Source organism: Urocampus carinirostris, chromosome 20 (assembly GCF_059441175.1).
Source record: "Urocampus carinirostris isolate Australia breed hairy pipefish chromosome 20, RoL_Ucar_1.0, whole genome shotgun sequence".
Classification (NCBI taxonomy): domain Eukaryota; kingdom Metazoa; phylum Chordata; class Actinopteri; order Syngnathiformes; family Syngnathidae; genus Urocampus; species Urocampus carinirostris.
The window spans coordinates 25,563,813-25,588,934 of NC_142368.1; the positions used below are offsets into that span (position 1 = coordinate 25,563,813).

At 41.2% G+C, this 25,122-nt stretch overlaps 2 protein-coding genes across 4 annotated transcripts; one reads left to right on the top strand and one right to left on the bottom strand.

The window, feature by feature from the left end:
• Window positions 1–279: 279 nt before the first annotated feature.
• Window positions 280–6,007, bottom strand: ccdc167 (coiled-coil domain containing 167). Its single transcript, XM_088325140.1, has 4 exons — window positions 5,864–6,007; window positions 5,682–5,776; window positions 4,397–4,449; window positions 280–483 (listed from the first exon to the last, which is right to left on the bottom strand). Exons 1-4 carry the CDS (start codon window positions 5,912–5,914, stop codon window positions 365–367), a joined length of 318 nt encoding a protein of 105 aa, XP_088181266.1. The 5' UTR covers window positions 5,915–6,007; the 3' UTR covers window positions 280–364.
• Window positions 6,008–6,910: 903 nt separating this feature from the next.
• Window positions 6,911–24,990, top strand: kif25 (kinesin family member 25). 3 transcript variants are annotated; one of them, XM_088325099.1, is made up of 15 exons: window positions 6,911–7,030; window positions 7,114–7,179; window positions 10,234–10,347; window positions 11,134–11,275; window positions 12,624–12,727; window positions 14,264–14,349; window positions 14,427–14,466; window positions 14,536–14,603; window positions 15,684–15,758; window positions 15,825–15,959; window positions 16,023–16,163; window positions 18,540–18,685; window positions 18,768–18,998; window positions 23,288–23,443; window positions 24,701–24,990. In XM_088325099.1, exons 1-15 carry the CDS (start codon window positions 6,962–6,964, stop codon window positions 24,850–24,852), a joined length of 1,725 nt encoding a protein of 574 aa, XP_088181225.1. In that variant the 5' UTR covers window positions 6,911–6,961; the 3' UTR covers window positions 24,853–24,990. The 3 variants fall into 3 exon arrangements, with proteins under 3 accessions (XP_088181225.1, XP_088181223.1, XP_088181224.1); XM_088325097.1 differs by lacking the exon at window positions 24,701–24,990 and having other exon boundaries at window positions 23,288–24,102; XM_088325098.1 differs by lacking the exon at window positions 24,701–24,990 and having other exon boundaries at window positions 14,264–14,343; window positions 23,288–24,102.
• The last annotated feature ends 132 nt before the right edge of the window (window positions 24,991–25,122 follow it).

Sequence of the window (25,122 nt, forward strand, 5' to 3'; positions counted from 1 at the left end):
GGAAATGTAGTATTCATGCGTACTGCGGGCTGCTGGCTTGCAGCGGCCTGCGGGCCGGATCTAATAATATATTGATATCGTCACGCGGGCCAGGTAAAACCCTCTCGCGGGCCTAATGTGGCCCGCGGGCCTTGACTCTGACATATGTGCTGTAGAAAGTACATCGAAGTGGTAGGCTTTCATAATACTCAGTAAAAAAAAGGTTTTTTGAATAGACTTTCCTTCTAATAAATCCTCAAAAATAGAAGATGAAAAGAGCAGTGCATGAGTCAAGCCATGTCATTGTTATTGTGTTTTTTTATTTTTTGCAACAGCAGCTGTGGTTACAAAATAAAGAAAATCCATTTGGAAAGATTTTTTGCAGTTAAGAATCTTCAAAGTCATAGATAAAAAAGTAGTACAAGAAAGCACACATGGCCAGAAGAGATACTGACAACAAAGTGTTCTTGCGGTTCTGTGCTCGTAAACACTGCAACTCCTTGTCTGTTGAGAAGGGGAAAAAAAAACACATTTCGAGAACATAATATTCAATTAAAATATTCATGTTTTGCATTTTCGTGTTTGTAATCTGCAACACGAGGAAATGTGGGCTCCTTGATGTGTGGACACCGATCTGAGACCATTTTTGCTACCTAGTTTTGATTTATCATACTGAAATCAGGGCTTGTACACATTTTTCATGGCCAAATTCTAGCACTTTTCAAGCAATTTCAAGGCCAATTTTTCAAGCACCTTAAAAAGCGAGGAATTCAGCGCAGTTGACTTTGACTGAAATAAAGTCGCTAAGTTGCTGGTATCACATACTTTGTGCTATTTTGAGCTATTCCTATAACATCTACAATATTTTTGTGTCAATGGTCTGCTATGAACTGACACGAATTCTGCCATTCTGCTTCAACGATGCACGCGCAGCTTCAATACGTCACACTTGTTTAGAAACATGGAAAGGGCTCTATAAGTGTTGAGTAGTAATTGAGTTTAATACGGAAGACAAGAAAATAAAGTATTGATATTGATTCAGATATACTTTGTCATTCTTGAAATGAAATGTCGATACATCTGACCCGCACCGTTTCCTTGAATGAAATAAAATGTTGTATTAATACATATTAATATACTAAATATACTATACTAAATAATTATAGCTATGAGTATTATACAGTAGTGCAAAGAGTGCAAGAGGAGCAGCTAACCAGATGTGCAAAATGGGCAGTCAGGTAAACAAGTCACAGTACAATAACAATAACACGATAGTGCAGAGGAGAACAGATGTGCAAAGGAGTGGCTAGGTATAAGAGAACTGCCAGGAGTGCAAGGACAAAAAAAAACAAAAAACCCATGTACAGATTAGCAGCTGTGTAGGCTTACTATGAGTGTGAATGACCATTTAACAGTTGAATGGCCAAGGGGACAAAGCTGTTGCAGAACGTGGTGGTCCTGCACCACACACTGCAGTACCTCTTCCCAGAGGCTAGCAGAGTGAACAGTCCATGATAGGGGTGAGAGGGGTCCCTAATAATGTTCTTGGCTCGGCAGCGCTTCTGGCCAATGTCCTGAATGGAGGGGAGAGAAGTCCCGATGATTTTCTCTGCTGTCCTCATCACCCTCCTCACACTACCCCAGTCGGAGGCACTGCAGCCTCCACACCACACAGAGATACAGCTAGTCAGGATGCTCTCTATGGTGCCCCTGTAGAATGTGATGAGGGTGGGTGGGGGCAGGTGGGTTCTCCTCATCCTCCGCAGGAAGTACAGGCGCTGCTGTGCCCTCTTCACCAGTGATGCAGTGTTCAGGTACCAGGTGAGTTTGTCTGTGATGTGCACCCCTAGGAACTTGCTGCTGACAATCTCCACAGCCTTGTTGATGATGAGAAGTAGGGCATGGTTGGCCTGGTTTTTCCTAAAGTCGATAGTGATCTCTTTAGTTTTGTCAACATTCAGGACCAGGCTGTTGACTCTGCACCAGCCCACCAACTGCTCCACCTCCTCCCTGTAGGCCAGGTCCTTGTCGTCCCTGATGAGGCCCACCACTGTTGTGTCGTCCGCAAACTTCACGATGTGGTTTGTGGCTGACCTAGGGACGCAGTCGTGTGTCATCAGGGTGAACAGCAGGGGGCTCAGGACACAGCCTTGGGGGGAGCCCGTGCTGAGGGTGATGACATCGGAGATGTTCTGACCAAGCCACACTGACTGGGGTCTGTCAGTGAGGAAGTCCAGCAGCCAGTTCCGCAGGGGGTTGTTGAAGCCCAGGAGTCTCAGCTTGTCTACCAGTTGTTGTGGGATAATGGTGTTGAATGCTGAACTGAAGTCCAGGAACAGCATCCGCACATGGGTGTTCTTCTCCTCTAGTTGTGTCAGGCTCAGGTGAAGAGCAGAGGAGATGGCATCCCCGGTGGAGCGGTTTGTCCGGTAGGCAAACTGGAAGGGGTCGAGTGAGTAGGGGAGACTGGAGGTGATGTGCTCTTTAACCAATCTCTCAAAGCACTTCATTATGATGGGAGTCAGTGCAACGGGCCGGTATTCGTTCAATGATGAGATCTGGGGATTCTTTGGCACTGGAATGATGGTGGCAATCTTGAAATATGATGGTACCGTAGCTTGGTCTAGCGTGGTGTTGAAAATGTCTGTTAGGACACAAGCCAGCTGATCGGCGCACTCCCTAAGGACCCGCCCTGGAATGTTGTCAGGGCCTGGAGCCTTCCGTGTGTTGACCCTTCTCAGGGTCTTCCTCACGTCAGTTGAGTCCAGGAGAAGTGCTCTTTTGTCCTGATGTGGAACCGCTTTCACTGCAGGGGAGCCATTTTGTGCCTCGAACCTCCCAAAGAAATTGTTGAGGTCATTCAGGAAGTCCATGCTAGTGTCCCCCACTGGGGCGGTGGTTGGCTTGTAGCTGGTGATGGCCTGAATGCCTTTCCACATATCCCTGGTGTTGGTTGTGCTGAGGAAAAGGTCCTGGATTTTTTGACTGTGCGATCGCTTTGCTAGTCTGATAGCACTGTTTAGGTTGGCCCTCGCAGATCTCAGTGCCTCATCACCAGATTAAAGGCAAGGTTCCGTGCCTTTAGCAATTTGCGTATCTCAGCAGTCATCCAGGGCTTCTGATTGGCACAGGTGCAGATGGTTTTGGTGTTGCTGACGTCCTCTGCACATTTACTGATGTAGGCTGACACAGTTATGGCGTACTCATCTATGTTTATTTTGTTGCTGTAAGTGGCGGCTGATTTAAACATGTCCCAATCTGTGCATTCAAAGAAGTCCTGTAGTGCCTCCATTGCCCCATCAGTCCACACCCTCACCTGCTTCTCTGTAGGCTTTTCTCTGGTCAGCAGGGGCTTGTATGCAGGTATTACCATTGATTGATGTGAAGCAGAGTGCATTCAATCTTTCAATCTTAGAGACCGCTGAGCTTTTGCTTTTTGTGTTATTTTACTTTATATTTTTTTGCGTGTTTTTTATTTTTATTATAGCACGAAATAGTTGATATTTTTAATCTATATTTTGTTTTGTAATTTAAGGAATTTTATGTTGTTGTTTGACTTTAAATTCCTCAATTTAAATTCTAAAATGGTTTTGTATTTTGGATCTATGAATATATTAATTTATATTTCATGTGTTTTACAGGGATCCCATGCAAACATAAAATGTCTTATTACTAAATAATTTGGAGCACAATGATTCATTATTTTTGAAAATATATCACTCAAAAAAACCTGAGGAGCCATTTGAGAGCCGGCTCTTATCAGTAAGCTGAGCCAAACGAGCCAGTTTTCTAAATAGGCTGTCTTCTTGGATATGACCGTTAGAGGGCAGTAACACTTCACATGACTACACCATGAGGTCAAGCCAACAGAGCAGGCATGTCGGCGACAATTTCACACTTTTTTTTCTCCTTTTTTTTTCAAGCACTTCACCCAAAGTTCAAGCATTTTCCAGACTTTGAAAACACAACATTGAAATTTAAGCATTTTTAAAGAATTTAATCACCTGTAAGAATCCTGTAAATAAGTTAAAAAAAAAAACAAAAAAAAACATTTGCATAAGTTTATATTAATTTTTTTTTGGTTCATATTTTACCTCGATCATTTCAACTGCTGAGGTTTGGCTCATCTCCGAAGGGCTTTACACCGAAAATCAATGGCGACCAGATGATGAAGGCACTGTATCGGAGTCATATCAGGAAACTTTTCCTGCTACTGGTAACCATGAAAAACAGTACTATCTGTTTCATGCGGGGTAGCAACCCCCTACCCAAAAACTGACTTCGAGAGGATAGATGTAGATGTGTGCATGTATATGTATTCATAAATGAATAAAAGTACTTGCTCGCCCTTGCATTAAACAGACAAGAAACCATACAAAATTAGAGTTAATTAATGGGAAAACAAGAGTACGCATACCTAAAGTTTGCAATCTATCGTTTAAAGTTTGCATTTCCTTTTCCAGTTGTTGCCTGTTGAAATGAAAAAAGAATTGCATTAAGAATACAAAACAAATCAGCATATATGAGTTATAAATTCGAGAGGGTGTCAAACATGCGAGGGTCAAGACAACACGGAGACGCGTAAGAGAAAACCGACCTGCAGTTACAAATATGTCCATTTGATGTCACAAAAACCAGGCACTACTACCAAAGCGACCCATACTGTATTTCTTTCTCTTTTTCTCTGTCTCCTTGTTTCTCTCCTGTCTCTTTTTTCTTTCCGTGTTTTTCTTTTCTTTTTTACTTTTTCTCTGTCAAGCTCTTACTTTCTCTCTTTCTTCTCTCTCTTTCTCTTTGACCCTCACCATTTTCATTTTTTTCTTTTTCTCCCCTTTCTCTATGTGTCTCTCTATTTTCTCATTTCCTCTCCCTCTCTTTTTCTTTCTCTCTATGTACGGTATCTCTTTCTTTCTCCCCCATTTCTCTCTCTCTGGACCTTTTCTATTCTGTTCCTCCCTCCCTTTCTTTTTTTCTCTGTAATATACAAGTTTGCCCCCCCCCGAGTGTTTTTTTTTCTAGCATGTGTCCTTGGAGCTTTTCTCTCTCATTTCTCCTTTTCTTGGTTTGTTTCTCTTTCCTCTCTTACTCATCTTTTCTCTCTCTTTTTTTCTCTCTGTGCATCACTTTCTCTGTCTCCTTCTTTCTCTCTTTGTATGTGTGTGTGTCTTTTCTCTTTTCCCCCCCGTCTCTTTCTAGTACTCCTTTTCTCTTTCTCGTATTTTCTCTCACTGATTTATCTATTTGTCTTCCCAGTTTCTCCCCTTCTCTCTCTTTCTCTCTGTAAGCTACTACTTTGGCCCCTGAACTCAGATGAGTTTGACACCCCTGTACTATGCTGACCTGTATAAAAGAACATGTTATTTTCTCTAGTAGACTTTACAGAAAGCGTTTATGTTATTAATCTAATAATTGTAGGGACAGCGTGTAATATTTAGTGCCTCCATGTGGTACAAAACCACTTTCAGTAACAAACATTGATTTGTTACTATCATACCTATCTGAAATTTCATTTAAAAAAAACATAGGTCGAGAAATCTGTATTCCTTTTACATAAGTGAAGTCGCCGCCATGTTTGTCGTGTTGATGCTTGCTGTGGCACGGTTTTTCGTTCGCATTAGACAACAGTGGCATCGGGTGGTCAGATATTACACACAAGGACTTTTAACTGAAATCTACATATGTATAAATCCTAATAACGTCACCTTTCCAGTTCAGAAAACCCCCCCTTCCTTCTTTTGAAATCTGCCTTTTCCAGGTTGTCATGGCAACGAGCCCGCAGTTCTTCCAGGCGGTCGATCTGCGAGGAAGGTTGTTTATGTTCAAAGTTAAATTCCAGCAAATAAAAACGTTTCAGGGTAAACAATCGCCATTAACTTTATGTTACCTCGCTAGCGACACTGTGATTCTCTCGGCTTTTGTCCTTCACTCTGACCATTTTGGAACATAAAACTCATGCCGTGTAACACTTTACAAATAGAAGTTTCAAATAAGGATGACGGAGGCGGAAATCATTTTCTTCTTCATTGGTATCGCTTAGCTTTGTGGAGCAGGTGGAGTTCTCTACTAACACACGTTACCACGTCCGCCATATTTGATGTGTCTGTTCCCTCTGATAACGTACTAAAAAAACTATGTATTTGTATATTATTCAGCACTTGTCACAAAAAAAACCCAAAACAATTTGTCAGTAGAATCATTTTTAGCATCGTCATTATTAAGGTAGACTAGGCCATAAAGTGTCAAAATCAGACGTGTCAAACTAATTTGAGCTCATGGGCCACTGGGTAGAAAAGTCACTACAGTACCCACAATTAAATAAAACATTTGAGCAATTATATTCTATGTATTTTTCAAATATTATTTATACTCCTCTGCTACCTTCTGTCGATTTGTGTTCCTCAATTATATATGTTTTATTCATTATTGGCGTATTATCATTATTAGTATTATTTTTGGGGTTTGCTTTTTTGACGTATTTATATATTCAATAAGACAATTCGAATCGTAACTAATTGACGAATTTGCTAATTTAAAATACATGTTTTATTCTAAGGATTTTGACGCAGAATTGTTTGAGTGTTAAACGCTTCTCATATCTATTTAATCTATTGTTTTTTTTTTCTGTGCTGTTTTTTTAAATTTCTGTGCGTCTCCAGGCCAATTCAATCAATTATTATTGTTGTTGTTTTGCGTGGAAAAAGCAACAATTGCATGCATTAGTGATACTTGCTGGAAACGTAAATTATTCGTTTAGGACTGCCTAAATATTATTTTTTTAAATTTTATTTTAGCACTAATTGCGATAATTAAAACTCAGTTTCTTAAATATGACACCAAACTCTATCTAATAAAAGTAAATGTATTTATAGCTGATCTTTCGACGCAAGTGAGTGTTTCTAATCGGATTACACGACATTAGGCGTCTGCTACGAGGCGGGATCCGGTTGAAAACTCTTCCCCTCTGCAAAAACCTACTTTAAAAATGCCTCTCTTTGTTAACCATGACCAAATATTTGCGCATCAGGTTCATCTGCTGGAACAGAAACTTCAAGTAAGTTATTTTTAAGTGTGTTTACTCATTTTGTGTGTAATTATCACAATCAAATTATAATTACGGTTATTTCATTGTTTTAGGGTAGAGAGGAGCGAATATTGGAATTGGAGACCGAGAATGCTATTATTCATATCAGGCTTGCTGAGGTAAACATCAATTATGATTCAATTTAAAATATTTATGTAGGACGTCACGTTTGTGGACACCATAGGCGTAACCAGCCCGTTTTCGGGGGTGATTGCAAGCACCCCAAAATTCAACCTCAGCACCCCCCAAAATTATAGTATTTTTAAAGATAGGCTTTAAAATGTTTTTAAACTAAAACAAAACAAAAATTGGAACAACGCTGCAGATGCAATACTGTAATCCACTGCATTAAAATGGTTCAGTCCATTTGAATCAAAGTACAGCTTTTGATAATTTGTTTTGTAGTATTACTGTAGTTCCATTTTTTGTGTATTTTTGTAGAATTTATGCAGTCACATTTTAGTAGGATTTCTGTATTTTTTTTTACTATTTCTGTTGTAATACTTCTGTAGAAGTATTTTTGTAGCATTTCTGTCGTAATATTTATGTAGCAGTATTTGTATATTCAAGTATTTCTGTAGTGTTTTTTGTAGTATTTCTGTAGAAGTATTTTAAAGATTTCCATCCTGGTATCTTTGCAGTATCTTTAGTATTTTTTTTTAATGTTACTTGTATTTTTGTAGTACTTCTGTTGTAATATTTCTGTTATAGTATTTTTGTATTATAGTATTAATATAATAGTATTTTTGTAGTATTTCTGTTTGGAAATACCGAACATATATATTTATATTTATTATCTCTTTAAAATGAAGACAAAAATATACACAGTATTTGGTCCCTGTTTTCAAATACTAAATTTTATATATATATAGTTTTTTAGTAATTTTGTGGCATTTTTGTAGAATTTCAATATTTTTGTTGCAGAACCACAAAGGGACAATGGGGACACAGTTGGCACCAAAATCATGTTTTTATTAGTCGTACTGTATTATATATTGTGGGCGGCATTAGCTCAGGAGGTAGAGCGCTCGTCTTGGGATCAAGAGATTGCAGGTTCGATTCTTGGTTTCAAGAGATCGCTGGTTCGATTCCGTGTTATATGTCGAAGTGTCCTTGGGCAAGACACTAAATCCCTAATGCCCCCAATAAGCAGGTAGGCGCCTTGCATGGCCGCTATTGGTGTGTGAGTGTTTGTGTGAATGGTTAAGTGTGAAGCACATTATAAAGCGCTTTGGGAGGTCTTCATTGACTTGAAAAGCGCTATATAAATGCAGATCATGTCAAAATCACCCGGATCGGGAACGCCTGTGTTCAGGATTTGGCGCCAACAGCCAGGACAGCTGATTGGCGCACCCTGTACATTTTAATCCCCAGCTTCCGGTAACACTTTGTCCGATTGTACTATGCGATCTGTTGCCATCGGCTCAGAAAGCCCGTTCCTCCGACTCTTTGCCTGCCTCCTGTTTTTTCTACCTGATCTCCGTTGCAAACCCGTTTCCGAATTTGCCTACGACCTGCACTGCCCGCCTGACTCCTCATCTCTCTTCCGAACACAACGACGCCCTTCTTCTCCAGCCCCAACCAACAACACGACGACTACGCCTGTCCACGACCATTCCTGCCAAGCCTTCACCCGGCTGTCAAGTCTCGACAATCCGTCAAACAACGGATTGAAGATTCACGTCTTGTCATTCCTTCCTTCCAATAAAAAACAAGAAACGTGTGCAGGTGATCTCAGTTTTCCTTCCGTCCCGCCTGACAGAACAATCGGACCACATCATGAGATCAGCGTACGTTTCTCCGAAGGAAGAACCAAGCAACTCGGAGCCTCCTTCCACTCTACAACGGCTACAATGAACCGAAAGCGCCGTACAAAAATCCGCAAGTGACGTCGCCACACTACTACGACAAGTCCAACAGCAACAAAGTCTTTTGCAACAGCAACAACACCTCTTGCTACAAAACCAACACCAAGTAACGAGTCTGTCAGAGCAACTGTCAAAATTACTGACGTCACCATTTCCGCATTCTGTCAACCCGTCTCCGAGCACACGAACACCCTCGCCAATTCTCCCATTGCCTACCTCGCATGTCTCCAAAGCAGCAGAACCGCGTGTGGGCGCACCCGAAAAATTTTGCGGCGACCCTACCCAAGTTTGTGCCTTCCTCGTAAACTGTCGCGGTCTGTAATGATTAACCATTACAGACCGCTAAGCTCTGATGCCGCAAACGTCCAACCGCGAAGTAGCGAGGTCCCACTGTATATACAGTGGAACCTCGGTTTTCGAACGCCTCTCAGTTCGGACAAATCGGTGTTCGACCAAAAATTTCGAGAAATTCTTGCTTCGCTGTTCGGTCAAAAAATCTGAGTTCGAACGCTGGTACGCTAGGGTGCGATGCTGAGCGGCGTACGGGTGTTTTAGCCCCTAATTATGCCTCCGAAGAAGGTCGGTGCAAAAAGGACAGGTGAAAAAAAAAAACAAGTTGTTCGTCCAACTATTGCCTTTAAGAAAGACAATAGCTAAATATGAAAGAGGTGTACGAATTTACGATCTTGCTAGTGAATACAGCATGGCTAAATATACTATCAGTACGATAGTAAAGAATAAGGAGGCTGTGAAATCGAGTGATGCGGCTAAGTAAGTTAGCGCTATAAGCAAGCAGATGCCGCAAGTTTTGAAAGAGGTTGAAAAACTTTTGATGGTTTTTCTCTCCCCACCGTCCACCACAAAGGTAAGAAATCCTATTCATAATCCTTTTTTTTATTTTTACACGTTCATGTTAGCGTAATCTTTCGTACGCTAACGTACGATTAGCCTGGGTTAGTTTCATGTTTACGTTCATTGTAAACATCCAGGGTGTTGTAACAGATTAAAACGATTTTACATTACTTTTAATTGGAAAAACGATTTTTGGTGATCGACCAAAATAGTTTTCGAACAGGGTTCTGGAACGGATTATGGTCGAGAACCGAGGTTCCACTGTATATAATTTTCAATTGGTGGCCCCCTGGTGGACACTTTTAAACATTTCACATTGTTGGTATATAGCTCTTTACTAACCAATTTATCATAAAATGACTGTTTTAATTCTCTTACAATCCAAACAAAACATTGTAACATTTTTTTGAGAGTGTTATTCTTTTTCTTTTTTTTTTCTTTTTTTTTTTTTAGTCTTTGGCAAAACTGCAACAGGAGCAAGAGGAAAAAGACAAGGCGTCCAACCTTCTGCAGGACAAAAATAAAGTCTTCCACTCTGCCATTGCCAAACTTATTTCTGAGGTCCAGGTAAGAAGCATTAACACAGACCTGACAAAAGTGTTACGTTTTGGGGATGGATCCAAGTAAAGGGAAGCAGGAACTGAAGCAAGGGTGCTCAAAATAAGGATGGTATCCAACAACAACAACAGGGACAAAGTACCAAACAAACAAGGGGTCACAAAAACAAATAACATGTCCAAACAAAATCAAACCTGTAAATATCCAACCCAGAGACAAATACCGAACTGGAAATACAATAATCCAGATGCAGTGTGCTGTCGGAGCAGTCAATATAAAGTCTTTGGGGACATCTCATCTCATCTCTTCTCATCAGCTGTACCGCTTATCCTCATTAGGGTCGCGGGGGGGCTGGAGCCCATCCCAGCCATCTCCGGGCAGTGGGCAGGGGACACCCTGAACTGGTTGCCAGTCAATCGCAGGGCACACGGACAACAGACAACTCACTCGCTAATTCACACCTAGGGACAATTTGGACCGGCCAATTCACCTGAAATGCATGTTTTTGGAATGTGGGAGGAAACCCGGAGGAAACCCACGCAAGCACGGGGAGAACATACAAACTCCGCACAGGAAGTCTGGAGCTGGATTTGAACCCACGCAGGAGGTTCCCATGACATGAACCGTGCCGCACATGCGCTAACCACTGCGCCGCCGTGCTGCTCTTTGGGGACATGTGTGTGGATATTGGGCTCAGGTGTGTCTTACTCCACACCCGGTTGGTGCCCTCTTGAGGAAGGTGGTGTGCCACATCCGGACAAAAAGTTAAATTTCTGATTTAATATTTGTTTTCAGGCCCTGAAGCAGTCCCTTAGTGAGCTTTTTGCAGTTTATGTGAGTTTTGCCACTGAGCTGGAGGAGAAGAGCAAGCGGCTGAAAGTGAGTGTGGAGCAACAAAAACGAAGACCGAAAGAAAACGATCACGAAACTGTTGAAAGTAAGTCTTGGAATAAACAAATATAACTGTTGTCTTTTGAAACTTGGCTGATAAAGCATTTAGTGCTCCTAAAGTATTGTTAAAGGGACAGTGTGAATGATTTAACTACTGAATGTCACTGTATAGTGTAGTACAACCGAAATCGAGTGCTACAAATCACAAGGATAAAAACTAGAGACTCAAAATGACTAAACCACACCACTTTTTCTCTTTATTCTTTTGCCAAACCTTTCATAAGGAGATAAATAGAAGGAGAAAAAAGGAAAAGGCGAAAAAATAAAGAAACAGATAGGGAAGGAGGGGGACCGACAGACAGACAGAAGGAAGGAGACACAGACAGATACCGAGGGAGGGAGACTAACAGACAGACAGACAGACAGGGAAGGAAGGGGACCGACAGAGAGTCAAGGAGGGGGGCAGACTGACAGGGGAGGAGGGAGACAACCAGACAGACAGGCAGGGAAGGAAGGAGAACTGACAGGCAGACAGACGTGGATGGAGGGAAACCAACAGATAGACAAGGAAGGAGGGAAACAGACAGACGGACACGAAAGGAGGGAGACCAACAGACCGACAGATAGGAAAGGAGGGAGACCAACAGACAGACAGTCAGGGAAGGAAAAAGGAGGGAATATAAAAATAAATAAAACAGCGTTTTGTGTACCCGTCAGTAAGATGACTGACAATTTTTTCAGTGTCCTTGGGCAAATGCCTAATGCCCCAATAAGCAGGTAGTTGCCTTGCAATCGGTGTGTGAGTGTGTGTGAATGGGTAAGTGTGAAGCACATTGTGAGGCGCTTTGGGAGGTCTTCATTGACTTGAAAAGCGCTATATAAATGCCAACCATTTACATTTTCATCACTCGATTTAATTGCACTATACAATACAGCGACATCTAAATTACCTTGGCTATTTTTTCAAAAGCAAAGAAGTTACTTAAAGTGACCGAGTTAGAGTGAAAGTTATTTTTCAGCTTCAGAGAACATCACCTCACGATAAGAGCGACAAAGCCGCCTAGCTAAATAAGTAAGTCAGTAAGTAAAGCATAAAAGCATAAAAATGAAAATAACTACGTTATTAAAACATTTGAATGTAACCAGGCAACTTACTTTTCAAAATTAACTTTTCAGAGATGACCGGTAATTAAATTTCTATAAAATAATAGTATTAGTAGTAGTAGTATCATTAATATAATTAATATAATAATAATAATAATTATTATTATTATTATTATTATTAAATATTAATATAAAAATAACGTAATGGCAAAAATGTAACTGTTTGATGAAGAGCAGCAAGTTGTCCGCCAGATGGCACTGCAGTTTCACAAGTCTATTTCTAAACTTAGATTTACAAACTCGGTTGAGTGTTCTTGAGCGCTCTCTGGTGGAAGAGCAAGACAAGTGCAAGGCGGAGAGGCAGAAGAGGAAAGAACTTCACAACACATTGTTGGTGAGTTTTTATTTTCATTTATTTTAGCATCATTTAAACATTCACAAAATGTCTCTCGTTGTAAATTTGGCTGCCAGTACTTCCATTGTCTCAGATTACTGCTCCAAACGAATTGCCAAATATAAAATGTAATCAGTGACGGGCCATGCATTTCACACCAAGCCTTTTAGTAGTGCCACATCTAAATCAATAAAACCCTCAATAACTGTTTTATGGCTAAGAAAAAAATTACAATAAATATAGTACTACTAATAATAAAAGAGGATTTTCCTGGTGCCAACTTTGTCCCCAAAAATACTACTATGGAAATACTATTTTATTATGCTTTACAGCGCAGCGCTTACAATAGAACGAGTGTTGCGATCATAGCCTGTATAACGTGTTTATTAAAAAATATTGAATGGAGTGGTTAAAATAAAAAAGTGATGGTTTTCTATAATGAGTTTATTAAGACACACAAACGTCACGTCACTACAAAATTACTACAAAACTAAATACAAAATTAGGTGCTTTAAAACAGGGACTTAATATATTATTTTGTTTTCAATCTAAAAGGAAAAAAATAATTTACAAAACACGACTACGGTAATACTATTACAAAAAATTTTCAACAAAAATACTTCAAACCCAACTACAATATTACTACAGAAATACTACAGATATATAACAAAAAATATACTCTGCGGCGCCCTCTGTTGGCTGCGGCTGCATCGGCTCGCTACAACGGGTCAGGTGCAATCGACATTTTGTTCTGTGTACATTGTTACACAGAATGACAATACAAGGAAATTATTATTAATTATTATTATACTACTCTAGAAATACTGCAAAATACGAGTAGAGTAATACTACGAAAATACTACAGAAAAACTACAAAAATCTGACTGGAAATAATTGTATAAAAAACAGTAATACAACAAAGATTCTTTGAAAATACTACAAAAATACAACAGCAGAAATACAACAAGAAATACTACAAAAAACTTTGGTAATACTACACTAATACTACAAGATCCTGACTACAAAAATACAACTACAGTAATGCTACAAATATACTACAAAAATTCTACCATGGAAATAATACAAAAATACTACTACCTCACGTTTTCATTGTGATACTTCCGTTACAGCCACTAGCCAATCATAGATTGTGAAACCGGTGATGTTTCCCAAGGCCCACTAGCAGGCGACGGCTTGCCAACTCGGAATCTGATTGGCTAAACCAAGGGCTGTATCGAACACTGATATTACTCTGACAAGCCTTCAAAATGGTTTTGAAAACCTCTAGATAATTTTCTGAGCCTGGCAACAAGTAATGGCTGAAATGTGAATGGTTAAATGTTTAAATATAAAAGTACTCATCTGGAAGCATCACAGTGAAATGAAGCTGACAATTTGAAATTATTTAATAAGTATGATGGACAATATATGGTGAACATTACATGTTTCAGAAATTGTTTTAGGCCAGGAGAGAAGCCATTTCAGGCCCTGACGGCCCACCACTGATGTAATTATGTTAGGATTCTATATGTGCAGGATCTCAGAGGAAACATTCGGGTGCACGTCAGGGTGCGTCCTCTCTTGGCCTTTGACGACGTCCAATCTTCCCTCTCGGGGTCAGGGTCGGTCTTTTTCGAAATACAGAAATTTCAAAATGTTGATATGCATCCAACTTACGCAGGCTCGATCCCCATTTCAGGCTTTCCGCATCGGAGCAAGTGATTCATGCCATCAGTGATGTAAGTGCAGGAAAAATGTACATTTAGTTGACATTTTCTGTCTACTGCCACTTGTTGAATCTTTTGAAGGACACGGTGGTGGTGAACTGCATCAAAGCAGGAGTACGAGCAAATGAGAAGGTCTTTAAATTTGAAAGGTAAACAATTAATTGTATTAAATCATCTGAAAGATTAAAACTGCCTAAAATAGGAAATACATAGAATATATATTATATCATATCATATTACATTACATTACATTACAATATATTACATTACATTACATTACATTACATTACAATACAATACAATGTATTGTAATCGTAATGTATCATATTATATTATAGTATATAGCTTGGTGGCCTTGGGGTAGGGCGCCCGCCCCGAGACTGGGAGGTTGCTGGTTCAAGCCTCGACCGAGTCATACCTAAGACTTACAACATTGGTACTCATTGCCTCCCTGCTTGGTGCTCGGCATTAGGGGTTGTAATTGGGGGGGTTTGGTCACCTAATGACTCCCAACACATCAATTGGGTTGAGCGAGGGGGCTGGGAACCCCCACCTCTGTATCAACCTCCCAGAAAGAGTCTTATTATTATCCATTATCAGCTTATCCTCAGTAGGGTCGTGGGGGTGCTGGAGCCCATCCCAACTATCTTCGGGCAGTGGGCAGGGGACACCCTGAACTGGTTGCCAGCCAGTAGCAAAACTTCCCGTGGAGGTTCAAATCCAGCTATCGGACTTACTGTGCGGAGTCTGTATGTTCTCCCCGTGCTTGCGTGGGTTTCCTCCGGGCACTCCGGTTTCCTCCCACATTCCAAAGACGTTCATTTCAGGTGAATTGGCCTGTCCAAATTGTCCCTAGGTACACCCTGAACTGGTTGCCAGCCAGTCGCAGGGCACACAGGGACAGACAATTCCCTCGCTCATTCACAGCTAGGGACAATTCAGACCGGCCAATTAACCTGACATGCATGTTTTTGTAACGTGGGAGGAAACCGGAGTGCCCTGAGGAAACCCATGCATGCACGGGAAGACCATGCAAACTCCACACAGGAGGTTCGATCTCATGACCTCAGAACTGTGCTGCACACGGGCTAAGCACTGCGCCGCCGTGCTGCCCCCACCCTAAATCAATTTTAGTCAATACTTTTTTGTTACTTTTAATGAGTTTTGATTCATTTTAATTTTTAACTATGCAGTTTGGTATCCTCTTAAGAACTTTATCATTCCCCCAGAGTACACGGGCCAGAGGACTCCCAGGAAGTTGTGTTTGAGGAGATCAAGCCCCTCCTTAGCTCACTTTTAGACGGGTAAGTGTGTGTCAGACCTCATTAAATGTGCACAGATGTGACATCGGAAAACAATTCTTGTTTTAGTTCCAACGTTTGCATCATGGCGTACGGTCAGACAGGAAGCGGGAAGACTCACACCATGATGGGATCCCCCAAATCGAATGAACCTTCAAGCCTGCAGCAAGGGATTGTGGTTAAGGCTGCTGCGGAGATTTTCCGGTAAATGCTACTTTGAAGTCGAATGCAGTGGAGGTGGATTTGAACCATGTTGTGGTCCGCCAGGTTAATTTTGGGGAGGCCGTCCGGGGGCTTCACACTGGAGATGTCTGTGGCTGAGGTGTACAACAACGACATGGTGGACCTGCTAGCAAAAGATGTCGGGCAGTGCCGTGAAAACTGTCAGTTCTCCTCTCTCACACAAGAGTAAGTGGAAAAAACAAAAAAAGCTGTAGCCAGGTAAATGCTTCTAAATTTGACACATCCAATGACAGATTCTTGTCAACGCTGGGGAACCTAAGGACCCTTTTCTTTGGAAATGTATGACTCGTGGGTTCTCTAGGGCTATGTATCTGGTCAACCTTTAATATTGCCGAGTTGCTAGCCTGGTGGCCTTGGTGTTGGGCGCCCGCCCAGAGACTTGGAGGTCACAGGTTTGAGTCTTATCCGAGTCATACCTAAGACTTACACCGTTGGTACCCATTGCCTCCCTGCTTGGTCCTCAGCATTAGGGGTTCAAATTGGAGGGTTTGTGTCAGGTTGAACCCCAACACTTTTAACAAAAAAACCTGTATACAAAAAGGACAGAGAGAATTGTTTATGATTATCTGCAGGGAAGCAAAGGAGAGACCACTTTTTATCACAGTGCCTCCAGCTCACTTTGAAGCAGTCTCTGTAAAATCTGTAACTTATTCACACCATTGGTTCTCTCTAGAGTGCAGTGGGAAACTTTGATTGTGAGAACATACTATTTTGTAAGCACAATATTTCAAGCAAACATATAACACACATAAATGATAGTGAAATTGAATAACTTATGTACATTATTCCAACAGTTTGGTCACCTAATGACTGGGGAAAATCCTCCCTCCCCTGCAAATAAATAAATAATGATGAGTTAAAGTTGAACTTCTAAGATTTAAAACAGTCATTGGCACTGTATGCATTAATATTGGTAAATTGTACACCCGAAATAACAAGGCACTCTTAATCCCCCTTTTCAGCACAGTTCCTCTCTCTGTCCAATCCTTGAGTGTAACATTTGCTTTCCAAAACTTAAGTAATTCCTCCTAGCTACTTCAACTTTTTTTCTCTGTGATGTGCATGCACTCAAAGCTGACAACATGGCGCTCTAAATCAGCTACACTAGCACAATGCTCCCTTTTCAGCCTTTGGCTGTAACACCTGACTTTTGAAAACTTAAGTTAATCTGTATCAGTTTTTGGGCTTTCTCTGTGTGTACTTACTGTGGTGTGTCTTGGTCAAGTACAGCCTGGTGGCACCCATCCCGCTCCGGCCAACAAATGTTTCCACCACACCAGCACAAAGTTTCCTCTTCAGGCGTTGGCTTTAACATCTGTCTTTTGAAAACTTTTGATGATCTGAATCCACTTTTAGGAGTTTCTATGTTTGTACTCACTGCAGACAACAAGGCACTCTAGAGACGCTAGACTAGTGTAAAGCTCTCTCTTCTGACTTTTAAAAAGATATGAATCCGCTTCACTTTTGGGCTTTCAGTATGTGCATTTATAGCGGACAACAAGGTGCTGTAATCAGCTGTGCCGTACAAATCAGACTTAACATATTGACTCTCATGTCTGCATTTGTTACCCCCTTCTCACTGTTCTACCCTCCTTAGGGTGAAGTGCGTGTACTCATAGAAGACAATCAGGCGCTCTAAAAACTATCACCATCCTAACACTCCCTGTCCATACTTGGATGTCACAATTGACTTAGCTGTGTTTACCCTTCCTCACAATACTGCTTTTCTATTCTTGTCACAGCGGACATTGAAGTGCTCTAAAGCAGGGGTCTCCAGCGTGTTGATCCAGGGGCACTAGAGTGCCCCCGAAGGACAGAGTGCCCATGGACCTGCCCAGAAATATCTCAATTGTACTGGGTCTATGTGATTTTCTAGTAAAACATTTTAAACACTTAACACTACTTCCAACAACGACCTTAACCACTGCCGGCCGAGTTAACTACTATTCGTGGAAAATAGAGATTTGAGGTCTAACTCAAGTTAATGGCACTGAATTCAAAATGGATGTTTGATATTTGTCCCCATTACTGGTAGTTAACTAGATGAGGGCGTTAGTTAGAAACTAACTAGTTGATTGGGTAAGTTATTTAAAGTTGTGGTTGTTAACTCATTCACTGCCAGCTCAGTTAGCTCATTGCTATCTTAGTTAAGAAGAAAATAAAGGATTGACGTCCAATGGCAGATTTAAAATGGATAATTGACGTATGTAATCATTATTATGAATGAATTAACCTGGTAATAAAATAGTAGTTACATAGTAATAACATAAGTTATTTTAGAACTGCACATTGAACTGGGTGCCTTTTGCGTTAATTAGTAACAAAAAAATCATCCCGCCTCAACAAGGTTGGAGTCCCCTGCTCTAAAGAGTCTTATGTGTCTGATTTTTGACCTCCCAATGAACCAAGCAAAGTGAAAAAGTGATTACTGTTTTTGAATAGGCAACTATCAGTTTGTGTGCTCCTAATTAACCAGGTAGTTTAGTTTATTGACTGACAGACTACAGAGATGTGTTGATTCTGTGTTCCTTCATACGTTAGAGTGGTGTGCGACACCAGCCAGGTGATGCAGATCCTGAGTCGAGTCCTGCGGCTCAGAGCCAACTCCCCCACACTGGTGCATGCCGACTCGTCTCGCTCTCACCTCATCGTCACGCTTACTCTCTCCTCTAAGAACCTGGACCTGGGTGAGACTCCCTTGCCCTCTCCTCACACCAGTTTTCGTGTTGAGGAAACCCCTTTGAAGTGTTTTTTTTACCTTCCCTTCAGCCCGTCGGCTTCAAAGTCTCAAGAAAACCATGCCACGCAGCACCAAGGAGCGGTTGAGTCCCAACTGTGGCCGTGCCAGCACCAATGTGCGAAACTCGCCGGAAGATTGTGTCCGCAGTTCCGCGTCATCTCCGTCAGCGTCTCCGTGCCAGTTCCCAAGTTCATCCGCCACGCAGTCGCTCTACCGGACAAAACTACAGCTGGTGGACCTGGCGGGGAGCGAGCGTGTGGGTGAGCAATATAATCAGGCTGTCGTTGAGCTTTAAAGAAATGTTAAGGCAGCTTTTTAGAAAGCAGGCCAGATTTAGTAAGTTAAAAAATGTGTGAGGGTCGACTATTCAGCCTGGCATTCTTTGAAAAGTCTTAATTAAATTAACCCTCCTTGAAAGGTTAAAGCTTGGCAATCAGCATTTGCAACCTCGTAGCTCTCCTATTTAGCATTTTCATTTGACTCGCGGGGTCTCTTGAAAAAGCGCTACTGTGCCGTTAAAACATCTTCCAGTTGCTTAACCTTTTCACAATGTTTGTTTCTAGTACCGTATTTTCCGCACTATATAGTGCACCGTGTTATAAGGCGCACCTTCAATGAATGATATATTTTAAAACTTTTGCCATACATAAGACGCTCCCCATTATAAGGCGCTATAAGTGCATGCTGGTTTAAGATCAGGTAATTGTGCAATTTTGTAATTGTAATCCTGTGCAGTCCTTCGAGACATTTTTGTGATTAAGGGCTATTTACGGTAAATAAATGTGACTTGACTTGACTACAGTAGAGAATGTAGTTACGTTATGCAACCTCTAGATGTTGCCACGCTAAAGGGAATGTCAACAAAACATTCAAAAAGGTCAAACTTTATTGTTAACAAACAAGCTTTCCACAACTCCATTCACTCCCAAAATAAATAAACAGCCGTTTTATTATTTTCTCTGAGGTAAAGCATTTTCGTGACACATCTTTAACATCTTTGAACAACATCAAGGCATATCATTTTACTTTTCCTCCATTTAGTCAACACGCAAAAAAAAAAAACGTCTGATACTGTTATTTTAAATGAAACGTTAGTGCAATCGCAATAAAGTGACACTCGTAATGTGCAAAAACAACAAGTGCAAAACAATAACAATAAAGCAATAACATAATAACTGTAAAATGTAAAACGTAAACACACAAAAGAAAAACAAAGATCACTCTATAAGCTCCTCATCGACGAATCCCTCAAATTCTTCTTCTGCAGTGTTCGAATTGACCATCTCAGTGAATGGGCCATCCAACACGTCCGGCTCCGTTTCATCAAGGTCGTCATTAATTGAGTCAGTGTCGCTGATGTTGTCTGGCTGTTCGGGGACAATTCCCGTCTTCTTGAAAGCTCGGACCACAGTTGAGACTGATATATCAGCCCATGCATTTACGATCCACTGACAGATGGTGGCGTATGTCGCCCGGCGCTGTCTCCCCGTCTTGGTGAACGTGTGTTCGCCTTCAAATGCACGTATGAAAGAGAATCGTTGTTTAATATTTCCCAGTATGCACAGCGCGAAAAATGGAGTCGGCGGCTGTTTCTCGTAGTTGCGAGACCTTGCGAATTTAATATTGAGCCATATATAAGGCGCACTGTGTTATTAGGCGCATGGTCAGCTTTTGAAAAAAATTTAGACTTTTAGGTGCGCCTTATAGTGCGGAAAATACGGTAAGCTTTTTGTAGTCAGCATGTTTTGTCTTGATATTATATTCTTCGTAAACAGCAACAGTTTCTTGGCAAATTAGGCAGACACAGTTGTTTCGGATTTTGATGAAAAAATACTCCAATTTCCACTTGTCTTGGAAGCGGAGGCCCTCACAGTGATCTTTCCTTTTTTATTTACAGTCGCTATGTCGGAAATAGGTTTGGCTGAAACTCTCACAGAAAGCCAACATGTTATTAATTTTATGAGAGACGCCGCAGGCCATTAAAAAGTTGATCATGGCAGTAACTGTCCCCTGGGCAGGACTTTGGACATTCCTGGGTTAAAGCATTTCAATAGGTGTACAGTTTGAGTTTAGGGTGTCAATTTAGGGTTAGGGTTCTAAAGAAGGGTTATATTATTAAAGAAGACATAATAACGTGAATCAACTTTTTGAAGCTTTAAAAATGCCAATCACTCACTAAAACAGGAGTTCTCACCACGTGTTGGAAAGACCCAAGCATGGGACATCAGCGAGGTGGTCAAACCAGCTCGGTAGCCTAGATGGTAGGGTGCCCGCTCCGAGACCGGGAGGTCACTGGTTCAAGCCTCGCCCGAGTCATACCTAAGACTTACAACATTGGTACCCATTGCCTCCCTGCTTGGCGCTCGGCATTAAGGGTTGGAATTGGGGGGTTTGGTCACCTAATGACTCCCAACACAGCAGTTGGGTATAAAAACCCGGCACCGATCAAAGGCGACGAGTCACGTCGATAGCTTCACGTGACAAAATGATTTCCGGTAGATATCATGTTGGTGGTTGATACTGGCTGAATAATAATAAATACATTACAAACCTCACTAGGGGGGACCCTAATTTAGACAGCAACAACAAAATACTTTGGCGGCGAAAAGGGCGTTTGGGACCGGGATTGCAGAGGAGATCTTGAGAGGGAGGCTTGTGATGGAAACTAAAGAAGGGGTCTTGGGGGGAGGATTTGGGACTACCCTTAAAGAAGATGGGTGGATGATCGTGGGACGAAGAGGGAACCAGAAGAGGGAACCAGAAGAGGAATTGGGGTGGCGTTTTTTGGAGTTGCCAAACTGGAAAGTGGAGGGAATTGAATGAGGAGGTCGAGGGATGCGAAGCTTGTCGTTTTGTCGGTGAGTAAAAGTTTTTAGGAATCAAAACGGTTAATCAAAGTGAGGTGGGTGCCTGGGGTATTTAGAATAGAGGTGGCTAATTGTCAAATTGAAAACACCGGGGAGAGGAAAAGTGAAAGTACTGGAAAATGGGGAAAAGATGCCATCTTGTGGGGGGAAAAGGGGCTGCACGCACCAAACCGTGAGAAGCGTCAACGTATTGTTGTGTTCCAATCACCTGTATGTGATAATTCCTTCACATTCGTGCCCTCAAACCAGCGCGCCTCCCTTCTCATGAAAACGGCTAAAACCTGGAAGACTGGTTACAAGGCTGCAACCCTTCAACAGTCCTTTTTTTCTCTGTTATGCCATGACAACATTATAAAGAACTACCTAGATGCCAAACTTTTGCAATCCAACAGAAAAATACACCCTGCCCGGCCTGCTCTCAGCAATAGTAGACTGGGGATAATGGAACATAGACACAGACTTGCTTTTATTTTAGCTGAGAACTGGACCCTCCCTACGAAGTGCCTTCTGCTAGTCCCAGCCTGCGGCAGTATGGGACTGGGTATAATGAATCATGGTCGCAGGAGCGCAGTTGAAATTAGGCGGAAATACAGTTATGGCAATAAGAGTCACCTGGGCATACAAAAGTGTGCTCTGCTGGCCCCTGCTCCTGCAATATGCGACTGAGGATAATGGAGCAAAATGGACGAGTGCAGTTCACTTTTTCTTGGGCCGAGCAGTAAAGAAATCCGCCAGGTCCCACAAAATTGTGTTCTGACGGCCCCTGCTCGCAACAATATGTGACCGGGGACAATGGATCGTGGAAAATTTTTCAACAAAGCTCAAAGAAGCAAAGGATTACCCGTGGGCCAGTTACGGCCTGTGATAAACTATTTACTGGCCGGCGGCCTCTGTCATAAAATTAATAATATGTGGCTTGCCAGTAATGTTGACTGCAGTACAAAATAAAATTCATTATTCATTCGCTTATCCTCAGTAGGGTCGCAGGGGTGCTGGAGCACATCCCAGCTGTCTACGGGCAGTGGGCAGGGGACATCCTGAACTGGTTGCCAGCCAGTCGCAGGGAAAATAAAATCGTGTAAAAAGAAAAAAAGAAAATCTTTGGCTACTGCCAGATGATGGCAGTAGCACTTCAGCCAAGTTTCCCTTGGCTTGCTGTTGGAATTCTGGCCTACCCCATTGCCAACATGGCGACTGTAAATGAAAAAAGGAAAGTTGACAGCATGGACCGCTTCCGGGTCCAGTAGAAATCAAAGTACATTTCACCAAAATCGAAGCAACTGTGTCTGCTTGATTGCCAAGAGATTGTGGCTGTTTTCAAAGAATATAATATCATGAGGCACCTCCAGACAAAACATGCAAACTACAAAAAGCTTACTGGGAACGAACACTGTGAAAAGGTGAAGCAACTGGAAGCTGTTTTAACGGCACAGTAGTGCTTTTTCACAAAGTCCTGCAAGTCAAATGAAAATTCTACAAAGGCAAGCTACGGGGTCACGACGCTGATCGACAAGCATTCCAAACCCTTCACGGAGGGGGAATTTATTAAAGACCGTTAAAGAATTCCAGGCCCTCACACATTTTCAGCTCACCAAATTGGGCCTGCTTTCTGAAAAGTTTGGACACCCCTGGATTAGTTTTTTTGTTGACAGAAACCTACCACATATACATTTGTGTGCAAGATATGACAGGTGCCTCTGCCGGGTCGCTGTGGGAAGTGTCCTGTATCAACCGGAGTCTCTCGGCCCTGTCGGACGTTTTGAGCGCACTAGCTGAGCAGAGGCCGCATGTCCCCTACAGGAACAGCAAGTTCACACACTTGCTGCAGGACGCCATAGGTATGTTATCATTGGAAATGTCCCCGCACCCAGAGGTGGGTGGGGTAGGCAACAATTTTATTCAAGTAAAAGTACTGTTACTTCAGAATAATAGGACTCAGGTAGAAGTAAAAAGTAGTCATCCGAATAATTACTTAAGGAAAAGTAAGTACTTTGTGAAAAAACTACTCAAGTACAGAGTAACTGGAGAAATGTCTTTTTAGTTTCTTTTTTCTTTTTTTTAAACACCCATTCAATCAGATCATCAACCGCCATCCAATCAAAAATAAATTACAAGTCTGTGTAGTTGTAAGTCTGTGTACTCTGTTTGTTTGGGTGAGCCCTCTGTGGATTCAAAAATAATATTTATGTGAGGGTGCAGCTATCTACACTGCGCATACGATTCATGGTTAACTGATCACTTTACAATGTGACAATACTGATACTAGATCCTAAATCACTTGACCAAACAAATTTTGTTCAAAAATGTTTAAGTATCACATTGTACAATACGCTTTTGATCAATTGTGGCTTTCGTATGTTTGTTGAAATACAAACTTTGTGGCAATGACATGACATCTTTTTGATTTTTCCTCTTTGTTTCGTGTATTTTTTATTTTATTTTGTAATTTATATCTCTTGTCATATAATTCATGTATTTAAATAAATGAATAACTAGACTGATACATAAAGAAAATTATTTCATCAAAAAAAAAAAAGATTTAAATGATTAAGGTTTAGTTCAATTTAAAATAGGGTCCCTAGATACAGAAATAATTGAATAAAATGGCCCCATCAAAAACACATAAGTAAATATCTAAATGAATAGATGTGAAACAAAACGAACTTAATGAGCAACTGTCCGGGAATAAAGTACAAAAATGAAAAAAAAAAAAAAAAACTAACCGTGCTTACAAGTGCCACCCAGTGGTTGTCTGGGTCACTGGTCAAATCGAACCCTGACAAAATAAATAACTAACGCGACTTAGAAGAGACAGATAGACGTGTACTTGCGTGGCGTGGATTTTAATAACTGCTTCAAAGTAGCATAATGTAGCAGAGTGAGCGTTAATTTCCTTTTTCACAAATCTACTCAAGTAAAAGTAGAAAGTTTAGTGATTTCAAAATACTCCTAGAAGTACAAAATGTCCGAAAACGTATTGAAGTAAATGAAACGGAGTAAATGTAACTCATTACTACCCACCTCTGCCCGCACCAAACATTTTTTAAGTCACTGACCGCTCACAAGTGGCGCTTTCTGGACTTTTTGTCAACTAGGGGGCGACAGCAAGCTGCTAGTAATGCTGTGCGTGTCCCCTACACAGCGCTTTATCACTGAGTCCCTGCAGACACTTTCTTTCGGTGCTCGAGCGCTCCAAGTCCATCGAGATCCCGCCAGCAGGAAGAACATCTTGCTTAAAGTCAAGTGAAACTGGACGGACAATACAGACAGGACCTGAGGTTAATGGGATATCTAAATTCTAAAACATACAAAATGTTTTTTGCATAGTATCTATATATATCTATATATCTATATCAATCTCTCTCTCTCTCTCTATCTCTCTCTATCTATTTTATATATGTATATATATATATATATATATATATATATATATATATACAGTATATATATATATATATATATATATATATATATACAGTATATATATATAGGGCAGCACGGCGGCGCAGTGGTTAGC